General features: G+C 35.7%; 1 protein-coding gene across 4 annotated transcripts in view; it reads left to right on the top strand.

Annotated features, from left to right (window-relative positions):
- LOC115211580 (probable E3 ubiquitin-protein ligase HERC4) overlaps window positions 1-26061 on the top strand; it is a 112161-nt gene that overhangs the window by 73458 nt on the left and 12642 nt on the right. For 3 of the 4 annotated variants that reach the window (XM_036503387.1, XM_029780132.2, XM_036503388.1), the window contains exons 5-22: window positions 2923-3112; window positions 5946-5977; window positions 6067-6158; window positions 7273-7403; window positions 10387-10648; window positions 11433-11560; window positions 13119-13175; window positions 15392-15497; window positions 15798-15987; window positions 17273-17322; window positions 18468-18527; window positions 19047-19106; window positions 19952-20080; window positions 21073-21165; window positions 21634-21798; window positions 21998-22045; window positions 22968-23063; window positions 23788-23906. In XM_036503387.1, coding sequence (XP_036359280.1) covers window positions 2923-3112; window positions 5946-5977; window positions 6067-6158; window positions 7273-7403; window positions 10387-10648; window positions 11433-11560; window positions 13119-13175; window positions 15392-15497; window positions 15798-15987; window positions 17273-17322; window positions 18468-18527; window positions 19047-19106; window positions 19952-20080; window positions 21073-21165; window positions 21634-21798; window positions 21998-22045; window positions 22968-23063; window positions 23788-23906 — 2008 coding nt within the window. The remainder of the gene's footprint in view (window positions 1-2922; window positions 3113-5945; window positions 5978-6066; window positions 6159-7272; window positions 7404-10386; window positions 10649-11432; window positions 11561-13118; window positions 13176-15391; window positions 15498-15797; window positions 15988-17272; window positions 17323-18467; window positions 18528-19046; window positions 19107-19951; window positions 20081-21072; window positions 21166-21633; window positions 21799-21997; window positions 22046-22967; window positions 23064-23787; window positions 23907-26061) is intronic. The other variant, XM_029780134.2, reaches the window with a different exon arrangement.

The following is a 26061-nucleotide window of genomic DNA, read 5'->3' as shown; positions in this document are numbered from 1 at the left end:
AGCCCTAGAGAGGTCAGCAGTAGATATAAAGAACCTGCTCTACTTTTGCCCTCATTGCTTCCTGCAAAATTTACGTCATACTCTGTTTGTTCTGTTTTCAGCAGGTATTTTGTGGATCGATGCATTTCTGTCACCAACCACTTTTAGACCATGGACTGGATATATTTTATCATCTCATGGCACTAGAAACTGTCACCGGCCTAGTTTGAGTGACATTAAGTAGTGACCTTTGGAGAAAGGAAAAAAATGAAAAAAAGAATTATCTCTGTCACCATTGTTAACTCTTGTATCAGTCTAAACTTGGTACCCTTTCCTCTTATTCAGGAAGTTCCAGTAATTCTTATCTCAGAGTTTCACCCTATCCTGTCACCATTGTAAGCATACAATGAGCATTTAAAAATAATGCTAACTCATATCTCTGACTAACTCACTGATAAGAATTTTATTTTATTAAAGCTGTTGATTAATGCAAGTGGGTGACACTTTTCTATTAGCTTTGTAGGATAGGATGTGAACCATAAAATATTTGGATCTTTGGTCAGTTTTCCAACACTGTTAATTCAGTTAACAGCAACTCGTATATCCCTACCACAATAGAAATTAGATGAAAACTGCGGATGAGGAAAATCTAAAACTCTGTGTGTAAGGGTAAACTTGTATGATACAGTTCTGTACTTAAGAGATGAGGAATTATGTACATTATTTACATTTGATGGATATTTATCCTCATCTTGTTTGTTGTTAACACAACACTTTGGCTGATATACCCTCCAGCTTTCATCAGGTGTCTTGGGAAAATTTTGAACCTGGGTTCACATTCCTAAGGTATTTTTCGATATTATTATTATTATTATTATTATTCGGGTCACTGCTTGGAATCGAACTTGGAATCTTGGGGTTAGTAGCCCACGCTCTTAACCACTACGCCATATGCTAGTGGGCATATGACGTTGTGGTTAAGAGCGCGGGCTACTAACCCCAAGATTCCAAGTTCGATTCCAAGTAGTGACCTGAATAATAATAATAATAATAACAATAACATCGAAAATTACCTTAGGAATGAGAACCCAGGTTCAAAATTTTCCCAAGACACCTGATGAAGGTTGGAGGGTATATCAGCCAAAACATTGTGTTAACAACAAAGATGAGGGCAAATATCCATCAAATGTAAATAATGTAAACAAGCTTGTATAAGTTGTCAACGTCTAATAGTGGAGACAAGGTGAAAAAATTTTACAAAACTATTTCTGCTGGCAACAGAGATTTTCTGTTTGGGCAAATGACTGATTATATGATGTTTGTGGGCCAGCTGTGTTAACTATAGAGAATATGCAAAAGCTGAATAGAATTGAAGCAAACATGCTTCATTAGATATATAATTCCAGTGTTTACAAACAGTTGAAGACATGTGATCAGAGAGAAAAAATGAGCATTAGAGGACTTAACTATTGTGCTCAAGTTCAAAAGAGAAAACCACTGTTACAAACATGTGATGCATATGAAATACTGGGTTGGACATCAAACAGACAAACTAAGTAAATAAATGGTGAAGTTACTTATAGCTATGAGTTTGTTGTGTTAAAGTAGACACAGTTGGGAAGTGATGGTCTTTTGCCTATAGTTATAAAACACTCATAATTATGCTCTACAACTAGGTGGTTCAGGACAGAGGATAGAAAATAGTTCTATATTTAAGGGATGAAGAATTATGTATATTATTTACATTTGACAGATATTTGTCCTCATCTTGTTTGTTGTTAACACATTTCAGCTGATATACCTTCCAGCCTTCATCAGGTGTCTTGGAGAAATTTCGAAACTGATGAAGGCTGGATGGTATATCAGCTGAAACGTGTTAACAACAAACAAGATGAGGACAAATATCCATCAAATGTAAATAATGTAAGAGGATAGAAAAGCCCATGTTTTCAAATTTGATATTACCATTTTGGAATTTGTTTACATACACTCACACTCAGCCCTAATGTATTTTTCATCTCATGTAGGGAAACATTTCTTAAGAAATTGACCAGATTTAATTCTCTTGTCTATGTGATTCACCTTCTTTTACCTTTGACTCAACATTCCTTTGCTAAATTAACCCTCTAGCATTCAAACCAGCCATGCCTGGCCCAAATGTTCTACCAGTTTTATGTTCAAACTAGCCAGATCCAGCCTCTCGCACCTTTCTTACCATGTCATTCTAAAAATAAACTATCACATCATTGAAATCTTGAAGTTACAATACAATGCATAATTAATTTATAGCTATGTGAACAAATAAGCATTACATAAATGCCAAAGGTTTAAACTTGGTTGAATTTTTCCTCCTACTCCAATTGTTGTCCATTATTCAACTTTTGACCCTACCTTTTGCACCACTTGGTGTGTGACAAAAATTAGTTTAGCTTCTTTTTTCTTAAGTTTTGAACTGCAAAAATTTAATCTACAACTACTATCTGATACTGCCCTGTGTAGTGTCAAATAAAAGAGCACCAATTTAATATTGCGTTTAAATAAGTTTTAATCAAAGACTAATCATATATGGACATTATAACTCTAACTTGAAACAAGAGAAACAGCCGACAATACTAAAACCACGTGTTGTTTGTGAAGTGACTACTTTATCGAGTGAAGAATTTTCTACTAAAGGTGCTAAAATCACTTTTCATTTGACTTAAACATTTTTACAAGAGTCTGTAAAATATATTACAGCATGCTTGTTATTCAATATCAAGTTAGGTGCTATATTGAGCTTTTGCCAGTTTAACTGTAGTATTTATCCTTGCAAGGTCTATAGTTAGTTTGCTTAAAATGACTAATAATACAATTTACATTAAATTCTTACCAGTTAATTAACAACTAACATATTAAAATACATGATTTAAAGTTTCTTTTGTTTTATTTCTCTTTTCTGTAAAGTTGGAGATGTTTGGTGTTGGGGAGCCAATAATCACGGACAACTAGGCGTGGGAATGAACTCGGAACAATGTGATAGACCGCGGCATTTAATATGTCTACGTGGAATACCTGTGGCTCAAATTGCTGCAGGTGATTACCATAGTTTTATTATGTCAAAATCAGGAGCAATCTTTGGGTGGGGAAGAAACAGGTGAGTTGTGCTGCTAGTGTTTTATTTTTCTAGCCCATTTGTATTCATGAATTTTCAAAAAAAGTTTATTTTATTTTCTGTAGCAGTTTTTGACTAAAGAAAACTAATACACAATGTACTTACACATATATGTGCACAAAACCATTACAACTGTTAGACACACACACATAGTCTATGATCTTTTTTTTTTTTATTATTTGTAATCCCACATATATAATAACATAACTAAGATTGTATCCTAAAGTGTAGCCTCTTCCTCCAGAACTAGAAAGTACTTCAGCTTTGATTAGTTGCTGATCCCCTACATACTGCTCACATATACAAGGGTGTACTGAAAAGTTCCTGATTTTGGGTAAAAGAAAATACAGGAGGATCAGTTAATTATGGTTCTATTCAACATATTCTCTTCTCAGATCCACGATTATTGTAGTGATCCTTCAGTTTTTCTAAGCCCTGTAAAATAACTCAGACAGTTGGGCCTCCAACCAGGCTTTTTGTGATACCCTTAAAGCCAGGAACTTATCAGCACCCTCTCATATCATCATCATCATTTAATGTCCACTTTCCATGCTGGCATGGGTTGGATGGTTTGACTGAGGACTGGCATGCTGGAAAGCTGCACCAGGCTCCAATCTGATTTGGCATGGTTTCTACAGCTGGATGCTCTTCCTAACACCAACCACTCTGAGAGTGTAGTGGGTACTTTTTACATGCCACCGGCACAGGAACCAATCAGTACTGGCATTGGTCACGCTCAAATGGTGATTTTTATGTACTACCAGCAAGCAGCACTAGCATCAGCCATGCTTGAATGGTGCTTTTTACATGCCACCTGCACAGGTGCCAGTCTGGTGGCACTGGCATTGGCCATGGCTACAATTTCCCTCGGTTCAACAGGCCTTCACAGGCACAACATATTGCCAAACAATTGAAAGGTGCTTTTAAATGGCCAGTTATGCAACCCTGGCATCGGCCATAACTACGAGGTCACTTGGCTTGCCAGGTCTTCTCAAGCACAACATATCTCCAAAAGTCTCGGTTGCTTGTCATTCCCTCTATGAGGCCCAACATTCGAAGGTCATGCTTCACCACCTCATCCCATGTTTTCCTGGGTCTACCTCTTCCACAGGTTCCCTCCACTGTTAGGGTGTGACACTTCACACAGCTGTCCTCACCCATACACAACACATGACCATACCAGCACAGTCGTCTCCCCTGCACACCATATCTGATGCTTATCAACAACTTTTCTTTCAGGGCGCTTACACTCGGTCATGTATGCACACTGACATTACACATCCAGCAGAGTATACTAGCTTCATTTCTTTCAAGACTATGCATATCCTCAGCAGTCACAGCCCATGTTTCACTCCCGTATAGCATGGCAGTTCGCACACCTTTCACTCTCAGTGAGAGGCCCTTTGTTACCAACAAAGGTGGCAGCTCTCTTATGGCTATTCTTATTCTATCAGCTACACTTACGGAGCATCCACTCCCTGCTACTGACTTGGTCACTTAGGTAACGGAAGCTATCAATTACTTCTAGTTTTCCCTCTTGGCATGTGATGGAATCTGTTTTCTGTACATCTTCGGTGTTTATTGCACCTGTGCATCTGCCACACACAAAACCTATCTTCCCAGATATTCCTTTGATATTGCTGCACCTCTTATGTGTTCATAGCTTACACCAGGTACATCTTATAGAGTTTCTATCTATGCTTTTTCTTCAAATTGGGCCATCTACCTGAAGGATTTGTGATTTGTCCGCCTCCCTACTTACTAAGACTTTGGTTTTTGCTAGGTTAACTCTAAGGCCCTTCAGTTCTAGACCTTACTTCCACGTTTGAAGCTTTTTCTCTAGGTCTGGTAGTGATTCAGCTAGTAGAGCAAGATCATCAGCATAGAGAAGCTCCCAGGGGTAACCTCTCTTGAATTCCTCTGTTATTGCCTGGAGGACTATGATGAACAAGAAAGAGCTGAGGACTGATCCCTGGTGAACCCCTAGTTCTACCCAAAATTCTTTCCTATGCTCGTTGCCAACCCTCACCTTACTGACAGCATCCCTGTACATGGCTTGTACAGCTCTCACCAACCTATCCCTAGTTTCCACATTGACCACCAAATAAGGGATCGTGGGACCCTGTCAAAGGCTTTCTCCATGTCAATGGAAGCCAAGTACAGAGGTTTATCTTTAGCCAAGAATTTCTCCTGCAGCTGTCTTACCAGAAATATAGCATCAGTGATGCTTTTCCCTGGTACAAACCCAAACTACATCTCATCTAAACTAACTCTCTCGTTTCATCACCTGATCTAAAAATTTAATATCTCTGTAATTATTTCTATCTAATATGTCACCTTTACCTTTGTAGCAGTTGACTATGGTGCTGCTACACCACTCATTGGGTATGGCTCCTTCATGTATCACCTGATTAACTATATGGGTGACTAGACTATAGCCTACAATGCCATATATTTTAAGCATCTCAGCAGTGATTCCTGATGGGCTGGGAGCATATATGGGATAGTATTACAGTTACACTTACAAATATCTTAAACTACATCCAAATGAAGGCCATTCATCTGAGTGGTAAAACTTCACTTACCAACTGATTTAACTACAGGCTCACAGATATACTGTTTCTTCCATTTGCATTTCACTCTGCAACTACAAAGGCCTTTGCTCCTCTGAACCTCTTAGTTGCACAATACCTTTACTCAAGCCCCTTCAACATATCCATCACTCTTTTGTTTATTATCTCTCCTAGACTACTTAAATACAATTAACAGTCATTAACTTTATTTTTCATTGTCCTTTTTTCTTTTTGCTTTTCAGTTTTGGACAGTTGGGTTTGAATGATGAAATTGGTAAGTTATTTTGATGTTATTTTAATTTTTTTCTTTGTTACTTGATGTCTTATTGATTTGTATCAACATGTTGTATTCATTTGTTGTAGATCGTAGCTCACCTACATTTTGTAAACCTCTCAAGTACCAGAGACTTAAGTATATATCATGTGGAGAAAACCATACTGCTGCTCTCACTCAGGTAAATCTCTTCATGGTGTAGTTGTTGTCATTAGCCATTGTTATTCTACATCATTTTCATATTCTTCTTGCTCTGCAATTTGTTTCACATTTTGTCTTGCTGATTCTATTCTTATTTTGTTGTTATTATTTGTTGATGTTGTAAGAACAATATTGAGTAAAATCTTATGTTGTTGTTATCAAATATATTTCATGGTACAGGCCAACTCATGTTTCTTGTATGTGGAAATCTTGTCACTAAGGTGAAAAATGTAGAAAATGGCTGAATGATTGCTGAACCTATTGTATGTGCATATCTGACAGCCTCACTTCCAGCTACCTCAGACTAACCTTGTAAGCCTTTTATCTACATAACAGATAAATATTTTATTCCTAATGGTCTTAGACTGCAACTGTGATTTTTCTTCCTAGATAAACCCCTCTACATCAGAGGAGATATGAACTCTGCAAGTTGCATGCAGGCAACCCTTATAGGTGAGCAGCAGCCCTGAATAGAACCTGATACAGAGCAGAGATGGGGAACACTTTGGGCCTGGAAGACACATCTTTCTAGTGCTTTTGGCATTATAAAAGGTGGTTGGTGATAGGAAGATTATCCAGCCATAAGCACTATGTCAAAAATAGATTACATACTCAACAACAAAAATTGACTGTACAATATGTAATGGATAATGACAAGTTGTGAAAGTGGTGCGACGCTGTGCTTGAACAGACTTGTCCAACTCATATCAAAATAGAAAAACAGACATAAAATGATTTTGTTGATAGAATTTAGTCATGAGGGGTCGCAGTACCCATGACTGAAGTGGAGGATTCATGCAGTTGATGCCCAGTTTGAATTTCAGGAGGAAACTAGAGTCTAGAGCAAATGCTTTGGGGTGAGTTATCTCTGCCAAATAATAGCATCACACCAGTATGTTACACCTGCTGTCTCAGATGTTAGTACAGTAGGATTGGTAGTTATTTGATTGTACTTTTACTAAATGTCCTTGTGCCTTAATTCCAGTGTACTTAATGTGATAATACCTTACTCACCTTTTGTCTTATAAACCTGTGACTTTGTGCCCACATACTACTAACTGAATTAATTATTAATTAACTTATTTTCTTTTCAGGAAGGTGGTGTCTACACATTTGGTGCTGGCGGCTATGGTCAGTTAGGCCATGGCACCACACACAGTGAAATCATGCCAAAAATGGTAATGGAACTAATGGGTACAACAATTACACAGATAGCATGTGGCAGGTAAAAATTGTTTCTTTGCTTCAGTCGTCTTTGTTATTCTTTTATCTGATGTTATCTACATTTTCTAGTTTAGCATCTGACCCAGTGAAATATTTGTCCCATGTTTTGTAGTTTATAAAAGGATTACTTTTGTCTGTGTTAATCTTTTTATACTTTGGCTCCTGCATACCTTTTCTAATTATTCATTTAAAGACGTGTCTGTAACACTAACAACCATAAAAAGAAAATTTGTTTCTCTGGTGATGCCATTTTCATCTTCTTTCTTGTTGGTCTTTGAGGGTCTAGCTTTTTTGCTGTATTGGAATGCTTCCCGGTTTCAAAATGTATGAGTTTCTGTATTCTTTCTTTCTGACCTTCTGAGTCATGTGTGATGGCAAGCATTGTACCTTTTGATAAAAGCTACTTAACAATCTAATCATCACAGTAAATGCATGTGTGTTATTATAATTTGTGACCTTTACATCCTGTCCTTCAGAATCAATCATATCAGTTACTGAGCTTTCCATCTAAATTGAACTTGTCTCTGAATTTAACAGAATTGTTATTTATATATATAAAAGAAAGATTCTGTTTGTTTGTCCCACAAAGTGAACCTAAAATCAGACACTACCTCTCTATGATTTTCTTTCTATGTCTCCTCTATATTCTCTGTCTGTCTCTCTACCATGCTACTTCAGTGATTTTGTCTCTGTTTGTCCTGCAAAGTGAAACTATAACTCTGCCATGCTACTTCAAAATGATTTTATCTCTGTTTGTCCTGCAAAGTGAAACTAAAACTCTGCCATGCTACTTCAAAGAGATTTTATCTCTGTTTGTCCTGCAAAGTGAAACTAAACCAGACACCAACTCTATGATTTTCTTCTCTATCTATTTTCCCTCTCTTTCTTTCTCTCTCGCTCTTCCTTTCTCCCTCTTTCTTATTACACATGGCATAATAATATATGGAACAAACGCAAAATAGGCACAAAGGTTCTAGGTCATTCTGATATGATTGGAACAACAATTGGTAGATTATATACTCTACATCCTAACCAAAATGAATGTTTTTATCTCAGAATGCTTTTTTCATGTAAAAAGAGGACCAACTTCATGGGAAAGTTTGAAATAAGTTGGTGAGATTTGCAGAACATATTGAGAAGCATGTTTCAAGTTAGGTTTACTTGCAAATGATCAGCAATGGGAAGCTACATTAGAAGAAGCTTCATATCAAAAAACACCTAAGACTTTAAGATGTCTTTTTGCTATTATTCTCAAAAATTGTTCCTCTTTGTTGTTATTCTTAAAATTTGTTCAACTGTGGAATATGTTCAGAAATGATCTTGCTGAAGATTTTAAGCACCAACTTCAGTTCAATAATCCTGTGCAAGATATTGGTGTCACTGATGCTATATACAATGTAGCTTTGATTGAAATAGAAGATCAAATTATTTCCATGGGAGATGAACCTATACAAAATTTAGATCTCCCACTAACTAATAGAGGGGATCTTAACACTCTGTCCACTGAAATAATGAGAGAAATTTCCTATGATAAGGATGAACCAACCATATACATAAATGATAATTTTTCCAATCTTCCACCTGATCAACATCGTGCATATTCCACTGTCCTAGAAAGTATTAACAGTAACAGAGGAGGACTTTATTTCTTAGATGCTCCAGGAGATACTGGGAAAACATTTATAATTAACTCCTCCTGGCTAAAGTTCATGACGAAAAGAAAATAGCTTTAGCTACTGCTACTTCTGGGATTGCAGCAACCTTACTACCCAGAGGTAGGACTGCCCATTCAACATTCCAGTTACCTTTAGGTTTATCTAACAAACAAGATGCAGTTTGTAATATATCTAAAAATTCTGCAATGGGTGAACTAATACAAAGATGTCACTTAACTGTCTGGGACGAATGTACCATGGCCCACAAAATAGCTTTTGAAGCTGTTGACGGAACATTACAAGACATTAGAAATTGCAATTCCAATGATGGGAAATGTAACAGTATTATTGTCACGAGACTTCCGACAAACACTGCCAGTTGTTCCAAGAGGAATAAAAGTGGATGAGCTCAATGCTTCAATAAAGTCTTCTGTATTATGGCATCATGTGAAAACACTTCAACTTTGAACAAATATGAGATCAAGACTTTTAAGATATCAATCAGCTCAACTATTTTCATGTAATAAACAAACAGAACTTCATGTATAAAAATGATCTTTTTTCTACTTCAATTATTACATGTTTTTCTCTTATAAAAATATTATATCATTGCCATTACTGTATAGATAAATAAAATAACACATAACACTCACTTATTATTGTCATATAATAAACAAACACAAGTTCAAGTATGATATTGATCTTTCTTCTACTTCAATTATTGTATGGTTTTCTCTTCTAAAAATACATACATACGGTTGGAGTAAATTATACATATAATAATACTTTCAATGTGGCTCCTGATAAACAGTAAAAGTAATTACCCAGTCAACAACGGGTTTTACTGCTAGTTCATTATAAAGATGATGGATAGTTTTAATATTGTATGTAGTAAACTAGCCAGCTGAAAGGTCTGCAGTTTATTCTGCCAACCATATTGTATCATATCCAAGGCCAAGACATTCAGCTTTCAATGAGCAAAATCCTCTTAGCTTTCAGTACCACAGGCCAATACTACTCATGTTGTTGAGAACAAACATAATAGTTCTCCTAATTCTTACCTCTATAACAATGACTATAAAAACAGTTACAAAAATCATTTTATCCAAAATATAAGATAGGGAATTTCTGGTTGTGTTGATGGATCTATTGTTCAAAGAAAGGACTAAGAGAATATGAAAAATCTTTACTAGAAGATAAACCTGAAGCACAGTTGTGTTTTCAATGCGTGTTTAAAAGAAAAGTTCATGCTCCACAAGAGTGTGGCTGTGTGTGTGTGTGTATGTATATGTATTGGTACAATTTTGTTTTTGTTATTTCTTTTGACAGGAATCATACATTAGCCTATGCATCAACGAGTAGTAAACTGTATGCTTTTGGACTTGGTGGAAGTGGTCAGTTGGGGTTAGGCACTACAAACAACCGCAGCAATCCATTTCCTATAGCAACCCCATTCTTTGCAACCAAGCTACCAGAACGAATGGAAACAGATTGTGATGAAAATCCAGATTTACAAACATTGGCTGAGTTGTCTGTAAAAAGGGTTTATTCTGGTGGTGACCATTGTCTTGTAGTGTGTTCCCCTGTACAGGTGAGTATGTCATTTTTACATGTTTCACTGATATGGTAATAGGAGTAGAAGGACTAACTTTGCTTCAGATAGCCTTTATATGAAAGTATACTATGTGGCTAGACATCTGATGCTGTTGGGCTTTTGTAGCCCTTACTACAAATTAGTTCCTCATTCTTTTTCATGTTTTGAACAATCTGAAATGAGAACCAGATTCTTTTAGATCTGAATTCCTTTACAATTGTCTGCACTGAATAGAATAAGTAGAAAATGATGGAGGATATATCCACTGACAATTTTAATCTTATTTTTATTATCTTCATATGTAATTTAGGTAATGCCTTTAAGGTATTTCTCGTTCGCACCTAAAATAATTTGTTGTTATTATTTGATGACCTCTAACTACAGATTATTGAGTTGTGGAGTAGTTATTATACCAGAAATGGGTACACAAAAGCAGATTGTAGTAAGAAAATAAGCTTGTACCTTTTAAGGACTACAACACAGTGTTGTACTAGGCTTTTCTATGTACAGTAAAATTTGTTAAATTAGTTTATGTAATATGAGAAGAGTTGATTTTTGACTTTTCAGCGAATTTTTTTTTTTGTGCTGCTTATTGTGTTCAGTTATTCCAATTACCTTTCTATACTAATAATCAGCATACTTGGGTTTATTATTCACCACTACTACTGCTACAACTTCTATCAATATTTGTCCAAGTTTCGTTAAAATCAAAACAGCCATGTATTGTTATGCATAACAGTATTATTGCCATCACACTGATCAGAACCCTCTCTTGTCCCAGGAAAATGTAGCAGCTGAAGATTTCCGGGAATCCATTTGTGAACAGAAACCTCTCACCTGTACTCAGGCTCTCTTTGAAGAAATGTATAGTATTTCAGAAGATGAGCAGCCATCTCAGGATTTATTAGAGTTAGTATTCATTATATTTTTTGCTTGTTGGGTTTTTAATGTGTGTTACACTCTTTCACCCACCCCTTTTATTTTCAGTTGTTTTCTTCCATTTCTTTACGCTTTCATTTGTTTGTTGTATTTATGTGAACATTTTTGGTTGTAACTGTGTGCACATGTGTTTAGGGCTGTAACTGTAAAACAGTGGTATTATACCTAAACTTATAGTGTAGAGAGTCTTCTAAGTGTGTTTATGCACTTATATGTCAAACATGTATTCTACCTACTGAACTATGTCAGGTAAATGGAAAGTAATGATACTTCAAGCTCTGAGGACAAAAGAATGGCTAAAAAACTTTTACATTTAGATGTCTTCTTTATCTATATATTCCATTTAACTTAGAACTATGTCAGTTAAAAAGAACCATCACATTACTATTGCTTGTTGTTTCTTGGTTATTTAACCTTTCAGCATTTAAACTGGTCATATCCACCCTAGAGCATTCGTCTTGTTTTATGTTCAAACCATCCAAATCAAGCAACCATGATTAATTCAAACAATGTGAATAAATAAACATATACATTTTACAGTAATCTGAATGCTAAAGGGTTAATGCATTTATGTCAGATAACTTCCGAAACAATTTTATAAAACTGTTCTTTTATTGCCCTAAACCTCGTATTATAACATACATGTCACTGTATTTGTCATCTTTAACCTTATTTAGAATACACTTCTAGGTATAATCCCAGTCATAAAAGCTAATGGGAGTCTTGTGGGAGTAGATTATTAACCTTAATTGAAATCTGATTTAGAAGTTGTGGGAAAGCTTTGTTTGTCAACTTTAGTTCCTGATGTTCATGAATTTCATGCCAAAAGTGTTGAACTATTTGTTTACTTGTGAATCATCATCATCATCATTTAATGTCTACTTTCCATGCTGGCATAGATAGATAGTTTGACTGGAACTGGTAAGCTGGAGAGCTACACCAGGTTCCAGCCTGATTTGGCATGGTTTCTATGGCTGGATGCCCTTCCTAACACCAACCACTCCGAGAATGTAATGGGTGCTTTTTACATGGCAACAACCATGACTGAAAAAAATCATGCATAAATGTTCTTGTTATACTGATAATTGAACCAAAGCACTTTTATTTTCATACTTTTTGCTGTAAAATTTAAATACCACCCAAACTTTAATGAGCATTATTTAAAAGCTACTGCTTAACTCTAAGTGTCATGTTGTTAGGCAAATGAGAGGAAATCTCTACCTGGAGAGGGTGATGGTCTATCACCAGTAACATACTCAGATGATTTGAAAGATATTCTTGACATAAAGGTGAAGTGATGCAGTGTCAAATAAAGTAGAAACAATATACTTACAGTGAATTTGAACTCACAAACTATGAACAACTAGTCCAACCCTTTATACTTGACATCATTTCTTTTTTTCATGCTTTCTATTATTAAGCTAATTGCTTTTTTGGGAGGTTGAGATATATTCCTAAATTTGAGTTTATTTAAACAGAATTAATTATGAGACAACTATGTATTGTGTTTTTCTTTTGTCTTTAACAGAAGAGTAGAAAAAGTATTCTCCTCTGCTTCTTGTTTAAATGGATCATTCTTACATAAGTGAGTATACACATTCATTTTCACCATTTTTTTCTGTTTCACTGTAAAGTTAGGAGTCAACAAGGTAGCTTCTACCTGGTCATTTAATTTGTTAGTAATAGTAGTCAAATCTCCATCCAGTCGCACATTGGGCAGTTTTGTCTTTATGAAAATTCTGGATCGACACAGCTGGAAAGTATGATAGATTAGAGCTGACCTTCAGTTAAACAGCTATTGTTGAGTTATCAGACATCTTTAGCTTTTATTCTCATTTGTTGACATTGACAGCACGAGTGTCCTCATCACAACACCTGTCTGAAGTTTTCTGTGAATTATACCATTTTCAATTTTGCAAATCAATTTTTCTTCTGGTCTCGCATACAATTTCAGCTTCCCAAACCCCTTGTTTGGGTGATTTGAGAAATAATGGAGAGATTTGATATGCGCAGACAAAAAATTATAATTTGTTGACATTTTTTTTCCATATTTCTTTTATTTATACAGTTCATCATGATCATCATCATTTAATATCCATGTTCCATGCTGGCATGGGTTGGACAGTTTGACATGATCCAAGGGGTCCAAGGACTGCATTGTGCTCCAATGTCTGCTTTGGCATGGTTTCTACAGCTGGATGCCAATCATTTTACAGCATGTACTGGGTGCTTTTTTCATGCCACCAGCACTATTGAGGTCACCATGCAACTTGCAAGACTATGAACCCCAAAGGAGCGGCTCTATGCTGGGAGATGAAGGGTTAAAGTATGAGAGAAGGGGCCAGAGCAGAACAGGTTTCTTGTTATAGAGGAGCTGCATGACTATTCACATTTTAGAAGAGAAGGTAAGAGTGATTGGGTGGAACTGGAAAGAGATAAAAATAATGGTGATGAGGTGCCTAGGTGGACCCCCAAGGTACAAGGTGAGTAGAAGAGGAACCAGGAGTGTGGTCTAGGATATTATTATAATTATGTTTTCTTACACTGGCACAAGGCTCACATATTTGTAAGAGTGGAGATATAACAGAATGAATAGCCCATATCTTACATTGAGAAAATAGAGAAATACCAAAACCTAACCAAAGAGATGAAGAACTTCTTAAGCATGAGTGAATATTGTCCCTATAGTAATTGGTATAATGCTTAACCTGATTCCTAAGAGGCTGAAAGATACTGGAATTTGGGTCTGTATTGTGGATTTGTATGAAGTATCACCTGTATTCTGCAAAAATCTTAAGAAAGCTGCTTGTAATTTGAGAGGATTTGTTCAATATCTCTGTTGACTAAATCATCATGTAATAATTTTTATATAATAATAATAATAATCCTTTCAAGCACAAGGCCAGAAATTTTGGGGGAGGGCACTAGTCAATTACATCGACTCCAAAAGGATGAAAGGCATAGTCACCCTAAGCTGGATTTGGACTTCTCATTGCTTTAATGTCCACTTACCCATGTTTACATGGATCAGGTGGAATTTGTTGAAGCTGATCTCCTATAGCTGGATGCCCTTCCTGTTGCCAACCACACAGTCATGAACTCAGAATTATAAACAACTGAAATATTTTGAGGCATTTTTACTAACACTCTGAAGCAAATGGAAAGAAATTTAATAAGTAGATGTATCAAGCCTATTAGAAAATACTGATTTCTTTTAAATAGATTCAAGGTTCACTCTTGACCTTTTTCATTTTTAAATGAATGAGGTAGAGACATGGATGAAGTGATTTGTGTTGAGGTGACTTGTGAAATGAGAATGGAGCAGTTTTATGCACTTGGCTCAGGGACTGTACTATTAATTTCGACCCTTTTCCTGTTCTGTGTATATGTGATACATAGGACATATTTCCCTGGTGTCCATGCTAGTTACATGATACACATTCCACATTTTTTTTGTCAACTACCAGAGTAACTTGGGATTTAGGAAAAGAAAGCTTTATAATTCTCAGAATGTAAGAAACAAGGGCTAGTTAAAAGTCTGAAAACAAATATAGATGTTTAAGACATACTTAGAAAAATCTGTTAGACAGGCAGAAGGTTAAAAAATAAAGTCCAATAAAATTTTTTTTTTATTGTACATAAAATTCTAATATGAATTTTAGCGTTATAATAGTTGTAAATAAACTTTGAACTTCTGAACATGTGATCCTTAGAGAATGTATTATGGCAGTCAGACTTAAGATTTGGGAATTGTAAAGATGACCCAAGTTTGTATTGTGATTTTTTTTTTTTCTCCTGCAGCGACCATGTCCATTGTAACATCAAGAATAGTGGTGTTGACATGAAACGTGTCAGGCAGCATGTCAGTGAGTTGGCACAGCTTGACAACAAACAATTAGTAAATCGTGTAAGTACATATTACTACATCACTAGCCCAACATTGATCAGTCAGTCTTTTCTCTCTTACTATGTACTCAATATTTCTACCGCTATCTTTCTTCCTCTCTACCTTTGTCCCTTTCCTTTTTCATTCTCACTATATATTTCTACCTGTCTTCATTTTCTGTTTCTCTTTCTCTTTTTATCAATTAGTTTTCCATCTGCGTATGTCTGTGTCTCTCTTTTTTTCTACCCCCCCATTTTCCAACAATAGATATTATCTGTCTAATCAGCAATCTGTATCAACTGTCCATTTATCTATTCTCAGATATTAGACCATTTAGTGAATAACCTGATCTCCCAGTTGCCAAAGTCTCCCCCTCACATGGAAGCTCTCCGGTTGTACTTGATTCTACCTGAGATGTCTTTTATGGATCAGCCACATCGTCATAGCGCTTTGATCACACCTTTTGGTTTGAAGCTGATTCAGCTTGATAGGGCTGCGCTACGAGTCCTTGGTTAGTAACACTCTTCTTTCTTCTGTTGCATTTTGTTTGTTTTTAATGGTCTTTACTTGTCCTCTATTGCCATAACTGTTGATTCAGGACACTGTCATCATCACTATTGTAATACTGCATCTTTAATACCTCATATCCAGCATCATTGCACCCGTCCTCTGTTATCTTCTCCACTCACTATAGCCACCCTTATGTACTTCTTACCTCCATCACTGTCACTGTACATTACCTTGCACATCACCCTCGTACTTTCTCATCTATATTCCTTCCTGAGCTACTTCTACCTCTCCCATTATACCCTCCTCCATACTAATATTTCCCATCAATCACATCTCTGCCCTTGTTCATCACTCATTATCTCCTCTGTCCCCATCTCTAACTACCTGTTACTTTTCTCCCACACTCATATGAAATTACCTACCCTCTTCTTCCCTACCTACCCTTACACCAATCCCCCATATTCTCTCTTATACTCACTTGTACCTTGAGAGTTTGCTTGACACCTCAGCATTACCATCTTCTTTTCAGTAACTCTCACCTCCATATAATGTGGGATGGCCATGTATCTCCTTTATAAGACACCTGCACTTGTCCTATCATATTTAGCCTCTAAATGCCTGGCATAAAGTCAACTCCCACCTCTCAGATACACACACTCAGTCAGGCAAGGGATTGTTTGCTCCCTCTTGTTTTTTCTTGTCTTGCAAGTTACTCCATGCAGGTATCATGAAAAAAAAAAAAAACCCATTACACACTGTAAAGTGGTGGGTGGATGTTAGGAAAAGCATCCAACTGTAGAAACCATGTAAAAGCTGACACTGTAGCTTATGCAGTCCTGCAGCTCATTGTTAAATCATCCAACCCATGCCAACGTGGAAAATAGACATTAAATGATATTGATTCTAAACACACCTCTTCCTATTTGAATGATGCAACGGATACTATGATAACTTAGTATCTGTTGCATCTCCCTGTTTCACACTTTGAATAAGCCACTCGGTGAGTTCAAAGTTACTATCAATAAAATTGTATCCTATGTTAATCAATGTTTGCTGTTTTGATGCATATAAAAACATGTATGTGTATGTAAAATACTGATTGTTTCCTCTCAAACAAAATCTTGTGTTTGGAAATGAATAAAATTTAAGTTATGCATGTAGCATTGAAGATTGAGTGGTCAATATATTTGAGCAGAGATTTACACACAACAAGGAATATAGTTGTATGTATTCTGATAACTTCTTTTGCTTTATTTCAAAGTTTTTTTTTATTAAACTACTTTCAGAATCATGGTGGGCCATGCTGGAGTCAAAGTATTTCAGCAGAATTGTTTATGTAAGTTTTCATTATGAATTTTTTTCCATGTTTTGACTGAATTTTTTTATTTACTTAATTTTTTCCATTGATATTCTATGTTGAACTGACAATGAAATATGGGAGCTGTTCTGATTTTAATTTATGCATGTGGCCACATATTTTGGATGGATGACAAGTATGTTAGATTGGCTCTTGAACACTTGACTGGTACTCTAGTTTACTTGCCCCAGAAGCATAAAGAGCAATATTAACTTCAGTGGAAATGGAAGTCATAGCTTAAATAGATGAAACTAAATAACTTCAGGTCACTAAGTACCTGATAATAACTGTAATGTATTCATGGCTCTTAATAGCCAGGTTCAGAAAAGCCGTATGTAGGTACTGCAATGCTGTACAGCTCACTATGGAATCAACAGGTATTTTGATAGCTTGCAATAGTCCTCCTCTTGGAAAAGTTGATAGATCAAGATCCTATTCAGGCTTAGATTTGCTTCGTATTCCGAGTTTTAAACCCAGCTTTAAAACTCGGGGGAGGGGTTCACTCTTTGGGGGTTAATATAAATAACACCCTTTCATGTACAGATTTGGGGCTTTCTGCTAATATGAGAAGTTTTTTTTTCTTTTTTCATTGTTTGAATGTCTTGAAAAAAGTGCTATTATAGTTTTGCTATATGGGCATCCAGCCATAGAAACTATAGCAAAACAGAGAGGGAGCCTGAACTGTCCTTCAGCTGGTCAGCTCCTGTCAAACCGTCCAACCCATGCCAACATGGAAAACGGATGGTTAATGATGATGATGATGCTAGCAATGGTTTTCTAATTTTTAAGAAAATTTTTTACGTTAAAAACTTGTTTCTTTTAACTTTACCCATGGAAAGTGCCAGTAATTCACTTTGTCTCCAGTGTACCACAAAACCCAAAAGATTAAGAACATGGACATTAAATGATGTAATAATGATCACACATGCATATTTGTGCAGCATTAACTATAAGCATTACTGCTGTCACAAACATTGCTGTACCAGTTTTAACTGGCTCTGTTACTTAATCACAGAGATTTATTGATCAACAAGTGAAGTTGTAATACTATATTCTGTATGATAATAGCAAAACTGTTCTAGATGTCCTCAAAAGGATTTTTCATAACATTTTTTTTCTTTCAGGTTTACAAACAGTGTCTTAGTTATATATTTTCATCCCCATTAGCTACTAGGGAATCTGATGTAAGTTCTTTCTTCAAATTCGTTTATAAAAATATTCTGCATTTTAATTTGCTTTGTACCATAGTTATTGTATGTTTGTTTTTTAATGAATAAGCAATAAAGTTTTTTTTTTTTAATTAAAATATTGGTCTGCAAGAGTGCTGCCTCCATTGAATTCACTCCTAGGCAAAACACATCATGCTAAATGTTTGTTTTTTCACTTCTAAATTGTTTGAAACACTAGAAAAATAAAATTTATTCCAATTATTCATATGCAAATATCAAACAATTACAAACTTATTCAGCTCTGTATAACATTGAAATGTTGACAGAAAACTTAAGGTGTAGTAGAATAAAAAAACTTCTATATAATTTATAATGCAACAAGAAGACTTTATTTCGGTAATAGCTCAGTACAACTAGGTGAAACTGTTTCGCATCAGGTCAAGTAGAATGGATTTTGTTGTAAATTTATTTCTAAGCAAAAATTTCATCACGACAAAATATTTTCAAATTTGTTGTTCAACCTTTGTTTACCAGCAACAAATCAAGAAGAGAACGGTGCTTGTCTCAATGGAAGTTCTCAAGAAGCTCAATTCGGTGAGTATTTGTTGGGGTGAGGGAGAATTAAATCAGGTATTGGTATGGAGAGTTAAACAAGTATTTTCATGAACCAAAACCAAGATAGGGGTGAAATGGAAATTTGGCCTCAAATGAAAATTAAGTTATGAATTTGTAATTTGTCATTGATTCAAATTTTAATTTCACATATTTTTTCATCATTGAATTTTAAGTTTAAATTCAGTTAGAATTTAACTTCCTAATTTTTAAAGTTCTTTTTGTGTGTGTGAGGTGGGAGAGGGTATTATTTTTTTCCTCTCTTGAATATTCCTTTAATTTGCCTTTCCCCCTTTCAGTTTTCGAAAACCTCTTAGAATTTTCAGTTTGAAAGTTTAAACTTGAAAAAAAAATGAAAGGCGCAGGAGTGGCTGTGTGGTTAGTAGTTTGCTTACCAACCACATGGCTCCGGGTTCAGTCCCACTGCGTGGCACCTTGAGCTAGTCTCTTCTACTATAGCCTCGGGCCGACCAAAGCCTTGTGAGTGGATTTGGTAGACGGAAACTGAAAGAAGTCCGTCATATGTATGTATATATATATGTGTGTGTGTCTGTGTTTGTCCCCCCAACATCACTTGACAACCGATGGTGGTGTGTTTACATCACCGTAACTTTGCAGTTCGGCAAAAGAGACCGATAGAATAAGTACTAGGCTTACAAAGAAGTCCTGGGGTCGATTTGCTCGACTAAAGGTGGTACTCCAGTATGGCCGCAGTCAAAATGACTGAAAGAAATAAAAGAGAGTAAAGAGGAAAACTTGATACTGAATCCATTCTTAGTTGTTAAATTCATTTCTTTGTGTGTTTTATATATTGTCATCGGTTTCAGGTGAATGAAAGTAATGGCCAGATCATCCCATACCACCAATTCTATGTGCCTGAAGTGAAGGAGGCTGTAAACATCAGGCAGGACTATATAGCATGGATTCAGAAGACTAGTAACATGGAAATGTCAGAGGTAAGCATAGGAATGACAACAAGCAATCTTTATCTGTTTTCCTTTCTTGCTACCACTGTGGTTTCATCTGCATTATCATTTTCATTACTGTTGTACAATATTAGTTAATGCTATGCTATCCATACAACTACAAAACAATTATACTGCACATCTTTTTTTTTACCTCTTCTTTCCTCCTCTCCACAATTTTTCTCATCTCATTAGCTATTAGACTCATTGTATAACAGTCTTAAAACTCATGTTGCTGCTTTCTTCAGTCTGGAGTGTGGGCTGGTTTTTGTGTAAGAGAGAGAGAGAGACAGACCTATTCTGGTATGAACATTTTAAATAAAGAATAACAGGTTTTATTTTCAAAAACCCATTAGGGCAGGGTGGGCTGGATCCTCAAACTGACAACCTAGCCCAAATGCTTGTGACACAGAGGACTCAGCTGAAGTTACTCAAAGTGCTAGGTGGTGATAGATTAAATCTATTTCCCGTGCCAGGTGTTGAACACAGGATGCAAAGAGCCAGAACAGATACCACAAGACATCTAGCCTAACATTTTTAGAATTCTACCAGTCCACTGCCCAGGATTGGTCCTCTTTCTATCAACACCAAAAGGATGAAAAGCAAAGTTACCTAAAGCACATAGTCAGAACCATAAGGTGTTCTGTTTAATACTTTAATAACACTGCCATTTCACTAAATGTTAGGTAAAAAAGTGACAAGAAATTCCATCCTATTTTTCCCAGCAAAAAACTAAACTGCATCTACTCTACCTTATGTAATTCCCCATACTTCAAGTCTGTTGAGTACTCCCTTCGTTGCTTTATCATAATCATCAATCTCTACTCGTCATTTCTGTAATCTATTATACCATATAACATTGACTCTGTTTCTCCTAACTTTATCACCTTCCTTCATCTCCACATGTTTTACTCAATCCCTTGCTCCCATCTTTTTGCCTTGCATTCTAGATCATTTCTTTACTGTGACTTACTTCATTTCAGAGCGAAACTTTGCTATTTTGTGATTACGCCTTCCTGTTTGACGCAGCAACAAAGTATGTGCTTCTTAAGACAGATAACTACCTTCAAATGCGGGTAAGCTCTTTCTCTGATGTTTTCATCTACAACCCCTACATTTGTTTTTAATGATGAGTTAATTCGCAATAAAACAAAGAAGGCCCCACTCTCGACTTCACAATTGAGTGTAATGCTTAACAAATTAGAAGAGCATCCTCAAGCTGCAGAAACAATAACTACTTTACTTTAATAAGTTTTATTCAGTACATTAGACCATGACATGCAATATAAATAGCTGATTTTACATACAGTATGTACTTGCTGATCTAAAACTGGTCTAGTGGACTCCATTCTTTCATTCACTCTTTTAGAAAAAGTGCACAAAATAGTGCCACCCCATATAATTTATGGGTGCATATACAACAGATAGAACACTCATAAAATTACTATCACAAATTTGGATGATTGCTGTCACACAATAAGTAATTATCTCACACACTTTGCTACCACCTTACTCTATTCACCCATTTTTATTTATATTTTCAGTATGCCATTGGGGAAGTGGCTTTCCTGAACACTACAACCTTTTCCAATGCATTTGGCCAAATCAACCCTTGTCTTATGCTTCTTGTTCAACGAGACAACATCATGCAAAACACCCTTGACCAGCTCAACAAGCGCAGTCCTGCTGACCTCAAGAAACCATTAAAAGTAAGATTCTCAAGATTTTTGCTTTACTTTATATTTTGTCTCTTCTCAATATGTGCCTGTATCTTTGTATACATGTGCTTATGAGTGTGTGTCTGTGTATGCTTGTATGTATATCTATGTACATGCTTATGAATGTGTTTGTATGTTTCTGTCACTTACAAATACCTTAACCATTTATGAATCTCTCTCTTCTGTTCAGGTGATATTTGCTGGAGAAGAAGCTGTTGATGAAGGTGGTGTAACAAAGGTAGATCATGCTTTCATTATTTTGTTTTTATCATTATAATTCTTGTATCAGTGTTGGTTTGCATCTAAGCCAGACAACAGGCAGCAGGTGCCATGTTAATGTTTAACTTAACTTTGAAATTGCCTGCATGAGTATTTATGCATTATATGTGCTGGATTCAATGAAATAATTCAGTATATATTTTACACTTTCAATGAGCCTGCTAGGAGCCTTTGAAATTGGTACTAAGTACTCCTGTTAGAATTTCCTTGCTTTCTAATCCCTATATTCTTGGCGTCTCTTCTCCAGTACGGTTCTAGGAACATTTGCCATAAATATTTTTGTCGCAGGAAAATTTGCCATAGGAAAACTCACTGCTCCAGTACAGGATTTATTTGCACTGGTTTTTATAACAATACCTGATGTGTTTTACAGCAGAATAATTCTATTAGTATTGTTGGTAATTTGATACAAATTCTGGCAGTGTGGCAGTACTGCGTATCACTTGCATTACCTTTACTCTTCAGTGAACATATTTACCAATGCGCATTAAGTCTGTTGGTCATTTAGCCACTTCTTTGGCTGAATCTGGACATCCCAACAGGGTTATGTTCAAGTGTGTTAGCATTCTATTAGATTAATGTTTGTACCATTTCGTGTTGCAAGGAATTTATTTTAGGCTGTTCCAAGAGACTTTTTCATTGTCCAGATCTCCAGCTTTAATCCAAACTTATCCATTGCTCCTTCCTTATGTCTCATAATTTAGGGTACTAAGAAACTGAGTTATATCAATGTAAGAAATTAATAACTTCTATGTATTACATATGTGCATGTGTGTGTGTATACATACATACATACACACACACTGTATGTGTGTTTACATGTACATACATAATAAATTTGCTTTCTATAATTGTCTTTTTACTTTCTTTTTCTCTACCAGGAGTTTTTCCTACTTATCATGCGTGAAATTCTAAACCCTGACTATGGTATGTTCAAATACTATGAGGAGTCCAGGTTAATGTGGTTTAATAGTGAAGTAGGTTTCATTTTTCTTTTCGTTTTTTTTTTTTTTCATTTTCTTTCTATAAAAAAATTAATTATGCCTTTTTTAATCCATCCATTATTAATTCATTCAGTCAAAATATAATATAAGTATATTATTGATATTTCTAGATCATGTAAACAGCAGTATTCATCTTGAGTTTTTCAATTCTTTACATTCTAATTTCAAATCTATCAAGGTCAATTTTGCCTTTCACCCTTGTGGATGAAAGGTAAAATCAACCTTATGCCTATCCTTAAAATCCTTAAAAATGTTTTAGCCCGATGTCCAGATTCAGCCAAAGAAGTGGCTAATTTCTATGTAAGAAATTATAAAATTCCATATCTACCAAGAAAACAAGACATCAGTGCAGTGGTGAATTTTAAGTCTCCCCTTCCTTTCTTGTTATATCAATCTTACGTTTCTTCCTAATTTGCAGGACCTAAAAGAACTTGCTCTCTCTCACATTGAAATTAGCTAACTGAATAATTTTCTATTAATAATTATATATTATCAAAGATTTAATTTACAGTATCCAGTAATGCATCTAAAAAGAGTATCAGTGACTGGGTTGTAGTTGTACTATGAAAGACTTTGATACAAATGATAATATTATTAGGATATACTAAAATAAAAATGAATACAAGTATATTTGTGTTTTAGTGTGTTTATTGTTAGTGTTGTTTCTAATTTGTTATTTACTGTTTTATATTTTCAGACTTTTGAAACTACTGACAAATTTCATTTGATTGGAACAATATGTGGCTTGGCCATCTATAACTTTACCATAATTGTCTTGCCATTCCCTTTAGCATTGTTTAAGAAATTGCTGAACAAGTAAGAACTTTTCTGTACTATCTTGAGGTGTAATAGCTGTGTTTAATGTGCTGGATTACTGCACAAATGTATGATTATAAATAAGTTCAGACTTTACTGTAGCTACTTAAGTTTTCATCCCTGGATTTCTACTCCCTATTTCACAGTTATTGGTGTTCATCCCTAGAGAAACCTGATTGAGCAAGCCTGTAATCAAAAACATGCCAGCTGTGCTACTCTAGATTTTATACAGGATTACATTATCTAAATAGCCTCTCCCTTTTTAAGCTGGGAGGATGATTTGAGATTTTAAGATTTTACTACTTTCAAGAAGGCCCAGTGACCATTCATGTCATTGAAGGGCTAGAAGTAAAAAGTGCATTTAGCTTTAAAAAGAAAAATTATTCCATTAAAAATAACTCATCCCACTCAAGTATACATGGTTCCATGAGTAATAGAATTCAAACAAACAACACCAAAAGACAAAGATTCGTTAATATCAAGCCCTCTCTAGTGTGATGATGGTAATAGATTTCACTGAAATACATTTCATGGTTTAGGAACTTTTATAATTGATCAACTCTGCACAATCACTTCAACTCAATACTACAACTATTAAAATATAGCAGCTAGGTCAAAGGGCAGGGGTTGAGATGATGTCTGTGCCTGCTCATGACTACATACCTAAAACAATTACATGGTACATTTTAGCAAACCGTTCTTGTTTACAAGTGAATTCTAACTTTTTATAAATTCAATTATACTGCATGGTAGTGAGATGTATGCCCTGAATGCAGAGGACATGTGAAGGCTGGAAGGGAACAAAGCTGGTATGCTCCATTAGATGTGCAATGTGTGTGTGTGTTCAACAGAGCACTGGTGTATTGAGAGAGAAGTTGGGCATAAGAGGAATTATATGCAGTGTGCAAAAGAAGAGACTTGCATAAAAAAGTGCCAATCACTTAAAATGGAGGAAGTTGTGGAAGAGGAAGACATGGGATGAAATATTGAAGGCCAATCTCAAAACACTGAGCCTTACAAAGGAGATGACTGAAGATCGAGATATGTGGTGCATTGCTGTACTCAAGAAGACTCTCCCACCACAACAGAATTGGTATCCAAAAACCAAGGTGCCACATAAAAAGCATTGGTGTGGGTGTTGGTGCCACCTAAAAAGCACCCTGTACATTCTGTAAAGTGGTTGGCATTAGGAAGGGCATCCAGCTGTAGAAACCAAACCGAAACAGACCACAGAACCTGGTGCAGCTCCTGACCTTGCCAGTTCCTGTCAAGCTGTCCAACCCATATCAGCATGAAAAACAGACGTTAAATGTTGATGACAATGATGATGATTTTTTTTGCAGTTGTAAGTTGTACATAGTCATGGTATTTAATTTAGACTTAAGTGTACTATATCAATGATGTTTAGTTACCATAGTTGTTCACACAGCATGGTGCTCTTGCTAGACCAGAAACCATTGAAATTTCAGCTATTTAGTTTGACAACATACTGATAAATAAACCAACTTGTCAAAATGGTATGATATGTGTGTATAAACAATGGTAAAATAACAAGTGGCACTTACCAAAGAAAAACACCTGAAAATCATTAGAATCCATTCTGATCATCTTTGCACAATTTTTATCCAGAGCTCAGGCAATTAGAGCTGTTATTGCTAGAGGAATTGTCTACATACTAAGCCTATTGACAGTTTACAGTTAATCTTCAATCTTATGGAGGACTACTGTCATTACTGAACCAGAATGGGTTTCATGCCTCACCAAACATAACTTCATTGTACAAATTTGATATACTCAGTCATACAGAATGTGTCAAATGAGATGCTTTGTATTGATCACTTTACTTTCCTACTCTTCTGTGCTCTAATTGCAACAAGGTTTACTTTGCTATTCATTTATCATCATCATCTATTCTCATAAGTTGTGATAGTAAACTGAGTGTCAGCTCTTTATCTTATATTGTCTGCCCTAACTCCCAAGCAAAACTGGATTTAAAACCTGGAAAAAAAATCAAGATTACTTATGCTTCTTTTGTAAAAGCAAATAGCATAAGTGAAGCAGCTTGACTATAATCTGAAACTGCATCACTGTCTCACCTTACTAGAAACTCACATTAATCTTGTCACTGATGCTGTCTTAAAACTTGTGGTCTTGT

Source organism: Octopus sinensis, linkage group LG5 (genome assembly GCF_006345805.1).
Source record: "Octopus sinensis linkage group LG5, ASM634580v1, whole genome shotgun sequence".
NCBI lineage: Eukaryota > Metazoa > Mollusca > Cephalopoda > Octopoda > Octopodidae > Octopus > Octopus sinensis.
The sequence above is the reverse complement of the archived record's forward strand: the minus strand, read 5'-3'. Positions and strand labels throughout refer to the sequence as shown.